The 10348-nt window shown below is 45.9% G+C and overlaps 1 protein-coding gene across 1 annotated transcript; it reads right to left on the bottom strand.

Annotated features, from left to right (window-relative positions):
- Positions 1 to 8572: 8572 nt before the first annotated feature.
- Positions 8573 to 9382, bottom strand: LOC133760766 (basigin-like). Its single transcript, XM_062193363.1, has one exon. The coding sequence runs from the start codon at positions 9380 to 9382 to the stop codon at positions 8573 to 8575; it is 810 nt and encodes a 269-aa protein (XP_062049347.1).
- Between the last annotated feature and the right edge of the window lie 966 nt (positions 9383 to 10348).

Here is a 10348-nt window from a genome sequence, read left to right as displayed (position 1 = left end):
ATAGCACTTCTATCTAGTCCCCACTTTCATCACCTCAAAAAACATAAAATTCTCTGCAGTCATTACGCAGCCACTAGGCATTCCTCCCTACTCCTAGATCCTGGACACCACCAATCTGCTTTTTGTACCTGAACATCTCATATAGATGAAACGGTACAGATGTGACCTTTTGTGTCTGGCTTCTTCTGGTTAGTGCGATATTTTTAAGGTTCATCCATGTAGTAGTTTGAACCAGAGCTTCATCACTTTTTAACGGTTGAGTAATATCCATTGTATAGGTATGCCACATGAAGCTTAGCCATTCAGCCATTTTTGGACAACTGAGTTGTTTCTACTTTTTGATTCTTGTGACCAGTGCTGCTCTGAGTACTCCTGTGCAGGTGTTTGTTCCTACCAGGCTTTGATTGCCACTTTTCTCATCTGTCTCCTCTACAAAACCATGAACTCCTGAGCACAAGCACTGAGTCTATCTTGTTTACTGACATTCATAGCCTGAGCTGTGGACTAGAAAATATTTGTTCAATGAATGGCTGGATACAACATGTCCATCTTGAACTTCTAATTAAAACCAATGATTGAAATTTCTTAAATAACAGGGAATGGCAGCCTTTAAAAATTCAATAATGCCACAAATATGAAAAAGCCTTGATGTCTTAATTCTACACTGAGGACAGCTGCAGGAAGGGAAAAGCGGATAGAGTGGGTGAGAGAAATGAGGGGCTTCTACAGAGCCAGGGAGGAGGCGGCAGCAGAGAGAGGTGGAGGAGCTGGGGAAGGTGGGCCATGAGGCTGGGTGAGGGGGGGAGCGAGGGGACTCAGAGATGAAGGGGATGGAGCAGCTCTCAGGTTACCATAAACCTCTCAAGCAGCCCAGAGAATCCTCTCTGCCCCCAGGAAACAGCATTTTGTCTTTCATTTTCAAACATCAAAGTTTATTTCTGAAATAAAGATTTGCTTTTGTGTCAAATTCTGAAGGTACTCCCCAGATGTTCAAGAGTGACTTTGGCTTTTAGAAATAAACTTTTGAAATGGAGAGTTGTCTTCAAATATTAGGCTCTATCTATCTCTCTTTTTAAAAATGAGCTTTTTAAAACAATTGTGGCAAAAATAACATAACAAATTTATTCTCTCCCCCACTGTTAAGTGTACAGGACATTCATGTTAATTATATGCATAGTGTTTCGATCTCCAGTACTTTTTCATCAGACACCATTGAAACTCTGTACCCTTTGAACTTGAGTAAACATTTATTGAATACCTACTAAGTGCCTATATCACAGCAAACCATGGTTAATTTTCCTTTTTCTCCATTTTACATCCAAGGACCGTGTCCATTGGCATACACTGAAAACAATTTAGGCCTATACAGGGGATCTTCAAAAAGCACGTGGAAAATGCATATCAAAGAAAAAACTATATTTTCAGAATATTTTTTCACCAAAACAAACACCTTTTAATTCCATTTTTCATGAACTTTTTGAAGTACTCTTGTCATTAACTAATGCTTTCCTCACAAAATGCTACTCATTTATTTCATTATTTGATACTCTCTCAAGCTGTTAGTATTCTCACCTTACAAATGAGGATACCAAGGTTGAGGGAACATAGGTAGTTTATTCAAGGTCACAGAGCTAGAAAGTGGCAGAGCTAAGATTTGAAGTCAGGTTTTGAACACAAATTCTTCCCCACTGTATTATGCTATCAATGATTCGTTCCAAGTAACATTAAAGAGTGACTTTAGCAATGCCTCTTAGCTTTCCAGAATAAGAGAAAAACACAAATAAGATAAACTTCCTTATTTTGTTTCAAAATAATCTAAAAATAATTCAGCATATAAACTCATTTTGTCTTTTAACCAATGCCTCTGTCCAAAATATTTTTCTTATTTAGTTTTTATTTATTGTGTTGAGTATTATTAGTCTGCAGATTTTAACTATTGCATTTGACACATGCTAACGTGTTGGAGTCAGACCTGGACCTGAATCCTGGATTTGCTATTAATTAGTTGGAAGACCTTAGAGAAGTCATTTAGCCTCTCTGAGTTTCAATGGCATCATCTGTGAAATGATGTTTACAATAGTACTCTATAATGAGGAGTAAATGAGATGATGTCTCCAAATTGCTTAGCATATTTCCCTAGTCCATAGCAAATACTTAAATAGCAGGTGTTATTACTATGCTAAATACTACAAGAAGTGAATACTTCATCCAGTTAACCAAACTTTTGATAAAGGACTGAATTCTTTTTTTTTTTTTTTGACAGGCAGAGTTAGTGAGAGAGAGAGAGAGAGAGACAGAGAGAAAGGTCTTCCTTCCACTGGTTTACCCCCCAAATAGCCACTACAGCCAGCGCACTCCACCGATCCGAAGCCAGGAGCCAGGTGCTTCCTCCTGGTCTCCCATGCAGGTGCAGGGCCCAAGCACTTGGGCCATCCTCCACTGCCTTCCCGGGCCACAGCAGAGAGCTGGACTGGAAGAGAAGCAACTGGGACAGAATCCGGCGCCCCAACCAGGACTAGAACCCAGGGTGCCAGCACCGCAGGCGGAGGATTAGCCAAGTGAGCTGTGGCGCCAGCCAAAGGACTGAATTCTAACAGCAAGAAAGTATGGAAGGAGCCCAGAATTTGCCATCAACTACAGGTAAATGCCAATTTCCTTTCTGCTGGTTACTAGGAATATGAACTTGGTTTACCTCATTGCAAAATGGGGATGATTGGACATGTCTCACTGTGTGTGTGTGTGTGTGTGTGTTTAAAGATTTATTTATTTATTTGAAAGAGTTACAGAGAGGCCGGTGCTGCAGGACTCTAATCCAGGATATGGAATGAGCGTGTTCCAAGCAGCCTGTTAACTGCTGTACCAAATGCCTGCCCCAAACACCAATCTCTTGCCTGGCCTAACCTGCTAGCTTCCTTATCTACTCCCTGCTTCCACACTTACCAAGCCAACACTTACAGCCACATACATTGTGTACAGCACAGCTCCAGGGATCTCATTCACAGAGACTGTAATGTGACGAGCACCCCCTGGAGCTGTGCAAGGCAATGACACTACCTGTCGGCTCCAGAGCAGACTTCAAATTGAAAGCAAAACCTGTTGCTATTGTGTTCAGAATTCTCTAGGACCTCATTTTCTGTTTTAGGAAAGATTTGTTTACTTATTTGAAAGGCAGAGTGAGAGGAAGAGACAGAGACAAACAGATCTTCCATCTGCTTGTTCACACTCTAAATGGGTGTAATGGCTGGGGCTGGGCCAGTCCAAAGCCAGGAGCCATTCCATCTGGGTCTCCTATTCCTACTCCTCCTCCACATGATCAGTGATGGGCAGTGTGGGGCAATGGTTAAGTACGAGGGCTCTGGAGGTTGAAATTCTGGCTCTACTGCTTACTGGCTGAATAATCTTGGGGAAATTTTTGAGTTCTCAATGTTCTTCCCCCACTTGCAAAACAGACATGATGATAGTTCTACTTTATTGAGTGGAACAAAGATGACACTAGCCCTATAATATTAGCAAGCAGTCCACAATGTTAGCTTTTGCAGACATGGAGTTGTAGCACCAAAGCCATCCTTTTAAAGAAAGACTTATTCCACCTCCAGCCATTAGCTCCTTCCAGGTCACCTTATCTGAGGTCACACCCTTCCCTGGGGCAGCCCATCTCCAATGGCCTAGTGAGGCAGACGTACAAAGGCTGCCATTTTGGACCCAATTCAGTCCCGTTCTGAGGGACAGTACTTGCTCGTGAGCTCCTGACATCTTGACCAATGCTTTTCAACCCTGCTTCAGAGTCCAACTTCTCCCTCTCCACTGCTTCTTATCCATCCCCATGTGAGGGTCTGTAATAGGCATCTTGTACCCCAAAATCATTTCAAGGGCCTGCCTCCAGAGACCCTAACCCATCACAGGTAATACCATTGCTATTAAGGCCTATCAATTTCTCTTTCCCAATGCAGTGGTACCCTCCAAACTTATCCATGATGTCACTTTCTGTGGTTTCAGTTATCAACAGTCTACTAGAGCCTGAAAATATTAAGTTGGAAATTCCAGAGATAATCAATTTCTAGGTTTTGAATTGTGCATCACTCTGATGATGCCCAATGAAAGACTGTTGTGAAATTTCAAACCATCCAACTCCATCCCATCCAGGATGTGAGTCATCTTTGTCCAGCGTATCCACCCTGTATATGCTACCTGCCCATTTGTCACTTAGTAGCCATCTCAGTTATCAGATCATTATACTTTCCTGATATCACAGTGCTTGAGTTCAAGGAACTCTTATTTTACTTAATAATGACCATAAAGCACAAAAATGAGGATACTGGCAATTTTGTTATAGTGTATTATTATAATTGTTCTATTTCATTAGTAGTTATGGCTGTCAATCTCTTCCTGTGCCTAAGTGATAAAATTTATCATGCATATATATGCATATGAAAAAGCACAGCAAATATAGAATGCAGTGCTACCTATAGTTTCAGGTATCCACTGGGGTCTTGAAATGCATCCACCTTGGATAACCAGGGCCACTGCAACTCTGAAATACAGCCCTGCTTCTCCAGTCTTCCTCCCACCTTCCCAGGTCAGTCGTAACCATTTTATACCTGGGCTACCAGCTTCCTCCCTGACCCCATCCCCCTTCAGTGCATCCTGTCCAGCAGTGCCAAGCAATCGTTTTCATACAGAAGTCTGCTTACCTCTGCTACCTTTCTCTGGTGTCTGCACTGCAGAATGATGTCCCAGTTCTTAAGAGGGCATCAGCGGCCTTTAGTTCCAGCAATCACACCCCTCTGCCTCTACCCTTCTGTCCCAAACTCCTCACAAATTCCTTGGGAGCTTCATGTGCTTCCCTGCTTTATACTAATTTTCTGTCTTCTTTTTAGCCAAAGTCAACTCTTGCTCATTTCTCAAGGCCTCCTTCAAATGTCACCTCCTCTGAGAAGCCTCCCCAGCTCCTCTAAGCAAAAATAACCACTCCTCCGTCATTTAGGCTTTTGGCTTTGGATTTATAGTTGAGATCTGTGTACTTGGATGTTTATAGTATTTTTTCTTCTATTAGTCAGTGACCCACTCCAGGGTCAATATACATCTATTTTTAGAAATAAGTACTTTGAATATTTTTATTATTATTTAAAATTTTTTATTTATTTGAGAGTTAGAGTTACAGATAGAGAGAGGGAGAGACAAAGAGAAAGGTCTTCTATCTGCTGGTTCACATCCCCAGCTGGAGCTGAGCTGATCCAAAGCTGAGATCAGGGGTTTCTTCCAGGTCTCCAACGCAGGTGCAGGGGCCCAAGCACTTGAGCCATCTTCCACTGCTTTTCCAGCCCATGGCTGAGAGCTGGATTGGAAGTGGAGCAGCCAGGACTCAAACTGGTGCCCATATGGGATGCTGGCATTGTAGGCGGAGGCTTAGCTAACTACAACACAGAGCCGGCCCCTGTATACTTTTCTTACCACAAAAGTAATACAAGTTAAATGTGGAAAATGCAGATAAGGAAAAGAATGAAATGAAAGTGGCCCACCAATCTTAATACCTTTATTATCCACTTTTGACATTTTCTGTGCATCTTTTTTTTGGAAATATTTATTTATTTATATGAAAGGCAGAGAGAGAGAGAAGGAGAGAGATATCTTCTATCTGCTGGTTCACTCTCCAAATGGCCACAACAACCAGTGCTAGGCCAGGCCAAAGCCAAGAGTCAGGAGCTTCCTCTGGGTCTTCCACATGGGTACAGGGGCCCAAATACTTGGGCCATCTTCCACTGCTTTCCCAGGTGCATTAGCATGGAGATGGATCAGAAGTGGAGCAGCCACAGGATTCGTACTGGCACCCATATGGGATGCTGACAATGCAGCTTAACCTTCTATACCAAGTTCAGGCCCCTTTTATTTATTTTTATTATTATTGTTATTCTTTTTTTGCATCTTCTGTCGTTATGTCTCCATTCTATCCTGATAGACACAGTACAAATTGGACTATGTGGACATGTTGGGTTTTGCCTGCTTTTAAAAAACTTCATGCCAACAGATTTTATTATTTGGATGGTCCTTTTACAACATCATTTTAAGGACTGCTAGGTTTTAATTTTATATACTATAATTTATTCAATCTTGTATTTTATTCTTTTATTTCAACACCTAACAGGTTATCTATAATACAATATGTGCTCAATAAAGGTTTAACAATTGCACCCTTTCCACGTTAAAGGAGAGGGGCATTGAAACGCTTAACACCAGGTACACAACTCTCAGCTCCCCTCTTGCCTTGGTTGCCCATCTCCTGCCTCCAGTCACACTCTGTCTGAACTTTTTCAGCTTCCACCGACTCCATAGTTCATGTTGATTGGCTTCTGCCTCCATCATTCTCTTGAAAGTGGCTTCTAATGAGATCGCCAGTGACCTGGGGCTAAACCCTATACTCTATGTGTTTGGGCACACCTGATTTTCTCAGAAACATGTGCTGTGCTGTGTTACCACTGCAGATGACACATTCCCTCCTGACACTCTCCTCAAATCATCGAGGCGCTCACCTCCTCCTGGGTCTCATCTTGCTTCTCTACCAGGTCCCCTTCCTCTGCTTACCCTAGATATTTTTGTCATGTACCCATACCCACAGGATTCATTCTTCAAGTCTCTTTTCTCCAAGGATAGTGTTTTATATGCCATTATTCTTCAAAGTATGATGTGTTTGGAAGAAGCAGAGATACCTTACATTTTGAGTCCAAGGGGGGAAGAATTAATTATTCAGAGGGTAAGAAACGGATAGGCAAATGCAATCAGGACAGTGATGTGGCTGGACACCGACAACTGGACACAGGACTTGCAAAGTACTTCTGAGGCCTGTGTGTGTCTTTCCTCTCTCTTTCACTGTGCCTGGCTTGTTTGCTCTTGCAAGCTTTCTTCATTCACAAAAGAGGAAATACAGAAGCCTAACCCTGCACAGATTCACACCACCATTTTTTTCCCCCTGTGAAGAATTAATACAGTCTTGTAGGCATAAAGTAACAGCTCCTGTTGGTTAGGCTTAAATCAGTGCCTGCCATGAACCTATCAACAAGTGGAAAGGAAGGTATCACATAAGAAGACAGTGGCTTCTGCACATCAAGTTGTCATAAGGGAAAAGGGGAAAGAGTTCTCAGGAAACAAGAGCCCACCCCGGACAAACTACAAGAGTGTTGTTAAGTAAGAACACAGTAAGCCAATAAAGCCTTGACAGCAGGTGGTAACTGAAGAGGAGTCATACATGAGGTCCCAGAGACAAAATGCAAAGAGCAGGACTCTGTTAGGACACCTCTGTGTGTGTGTGTGTGTTTAACACTTGTTATTCTAATGCTATGCTCATAGAGGCTAATTTGGCTTCCCAGGATGCCAGAGAAAACAGTCTTCTGGACAGATTTCAGTGCTAAAAACTGTACGGTTCCAACTGTAAGCAAATAATTTAACAACTGGTTTTCATATCAAACTTTTGTGACATTGATCTCCATTTCCCTATTGTCTAGGGTGTCTAGCAAAGTAGGGTCTCTAAGTCTTCACTGAAAGAAAGCATAAAAGAACATGAATGAAGTCCCTTTGAAGTCATTCACTGCAGTAGAAATAATGTCCATTCCCAGTTGCCCATGTGCAGTCAGCTGCTCTCCCATGGAGCTATACCCCCAACTGCCCACCTGAAGACAAATTCTAAATCATGATGACACCGCTCTGGTCCAGTAAGAGGACACTTGCTATTTTTGCCCTATAGTCTCCAGTTTTTAAAATAGTTCCTCCTCCTGTGATAGACTGGGGATTATTTTTCCGAATGATGTGCTCCCCCTCTGTAAAAGGATTATACATTCCTACACGTCATATAGGACATGCGTGGACAAACTTCCCTGCCTCACCGACTTTGAGCTTGACTGTGAGGCATATTTTGGCAATGGGACATGAGGAATATTTGACACTTGTCATACCCAGTGAGGAGCTTTATTTTTTGTTGGGGGAAGGAGGACAGTTTTTATAGATGGGGGTGGAGAGAGGGGTTCCCATAAACCTTGAAACGGAGGAGGGAGCTGCTTTCCCAGTAGGGGAGGGGGTGTGAGGGAGCAGGGAAAGGGTCACCCCAACGGCAGGTAGGCCCCACTCAGCGAAGACATCAGAGCTGGCAACTGGGCCTCCAGAAAACAAAAATAAAAATGGAAAGGAAGGGCAGGGCAAGGCCAGACAACGTCGGAGACCTCCAGTGGGCCTGGGACCTTCCACAAAGGGCAGGGGCTGACGGGGACAGGAGAGGGCTGCCCCCAACACGGCTCAGACCCAGCCAGGGGACAACGGAGGGGAGAGCCAGGGGCCCCTCCCGGGATCTTGCTGACCCCCTGAGGAGCCAGTAAAATATCTGAAAAGCAAAACATCCCTAAAGGAATAGAACTAATGCTATGTGCAGAAAACCCTAGTTTAGTTGGAAAAGAATGACATGTTTGATTTGCGCTACCATTGGTTTGCTTTTGCTGGGTGGGTTTTCTGACAGAGGCCAGAGAATTAGCAGCTCCGGGGACAACATGGGGAGGAGGCTGGAGGTGATGACGCAGATGGCTGCAGCCGCTCAGGTAGGGTTCCTCTGGCGAACGCTCTTGTCTTCGTTGTTCAGCTGGTGCCCACTGCTCTTTGGAGGCTCGGTCCCGGTGTCGTCGTCGTCCACCACCACCTCCGGCTGCCGGCACTTCTCGTAGAAGAAGATGATGGCCACCAGCACCAGCACCTCCATCACGATGCCCAGGAAGGGCCAGAAGGCGGCCAGGCGGCTGTGCACGCGCAGCGTGATCACCGCCTTGTCTGAGCCCAGGGAGCTGGTGCCGTTGCACACGTACTTGCCGGGGTCGAACTTGATGTTCAGCTTCTTGATGCGCAGCTCTGACCTGGCCTCCGAGTTGTTCACGAAGAACCTGTTCTGGGAGCCGTTTACAATCTCCTGGTGCCCCGAGTCGGCCATCTTGTACCAGGCCCAGCTGGTCACGGGCGGGAAGGAGTCTGACTTGCAGGCCAGCGTGACAGGGTCGCCCTCATCGCCTTTCACCGACCTTTTGAGGGCCTTCACTTTGGGGGGCCCACTCACGGCCAGGTCACCCCTGCCCACGGTCTCGGGGAGGAAGAGGCAGGAGTACTTGCCGGCGCGGTCGGCCGCGTCTACCTCGTACTCCGTCTTCAGGTCGGTCAGCGCGTCCTCCTTCAGCACCTTGTCCCCTTTCATCCAGCGGTGGCCGGTGACCTGCGTGTCGTTGTGATTCAAGGCGCAGGTGAGGAGCACCTTGGAGCCCACTTCCTCTATGGAAGTGGAGACGCTGCCCACCTCCGCGGAGGCGCCCTCCACCAGCAGCAGCGCGAGCCCCAGCACCACGAGCGGCGCCGCCGCCATGTCCCCCGCCATTCGCGCGTTACACCGCGCTCGCCGCCGAGCGCAGCCGCGCGTGCCGGGAGCGCGCACGCAGGGCCCAGCGAGGCGCTTTGCGTGTCCGTGTGCGCATGCCCATGGTGTTGGGCTTGCTCCCTGTGGCGGGCACCGCATCGGTGAGCCCGGGCACTGGTCATCCCTTCGTTTTGGGTTGCCGGCTGAGAAGGTAAGTGGGCTGAGTTGAGCCCGGCTTGTCCACAGACCTCATGTAAACTTTAAAAACATTGAGGCGGCTCATTGGCACAGTAGGTTAATCCTCCGCCTGGGGTGCTGGCATCCCATATGGGCGTCGGTTCTAGTCCCGCCTGCTCCTCTTCCAGGCCAGCTCTCTGCTGTGGCTCTGGAAGGCAGTGGAGGATGGCCCGAGTGCTTGGGCCCTGCATCCGCTTGGGAGACCAGGAGGAAGCACCTGGCTCCTGGCTTCGTATCGGCGCAGCTCCGGCTGTAGCAGCCATTTGGGGAATGAACCAACGGAAGGAAGACCTTTCTCTCTGTCTCTCCCTCTCACTGTCTGTAACTCTCCCTCTCAGATAAATAAAATCTAAAAAACAAACAAAACCCAGATGCTGTCAACGGCCTGAGAGATTGTCTGTTGCAGCAAAACCTGACACACTCCCGATGTAAACGAATTAACTCATTTTCCTGTCTTTTATTTCATCAGCCGCCACATACAGCCGCCAGCCTCATGGACTAAATAGTTCAGAATTTTCTAGAGCAGAAAGCTCTCTGCGGATGGAGCCCATCTTCCTGTGGGGTGTTGGATTCTTTATCTCCACAAAAGTCCCTGAACTCATAAAAATGAAGATCACATCACTGTGAGGATGAAAGGAAACAGTGTGGGTGAGTTGCCGGCACCGAGTAGTTTAGTAGTGAATGATTGCTCAATGAAGGAAGGAGGGAAGACATGAGCCAATGAGTAAATTCCATGTT

This window comes from Lepus europaeus, chromosome 5, assembly GCF_033115175.1.
Source record: "Lepus europaeus isolate LE1 chromosome 5, mLepTim1.pri, whole genome shotgun sequence".
Lineage (NCBI taxonomy): Eukaryota > Metazoa > Chordata > Mammalia > Lagomorpha > Leporidae > Lepus > Lepus europaeus.
Note: the sequence above shows the minus strand (reverse complement) of the source record. Positions and strands in the feature narration are given on the sequence as shown.

Excerpts from the sequence above, each read along its gene's own strand:
- LOC133760766 (XM_062193363.1), bottom strand. The coding sequence starts at position 9,382 with ATGGCGGCGGCGCCGCTCGTGGTGCTGGGGCTCGCGCTGCTGCTGGTG.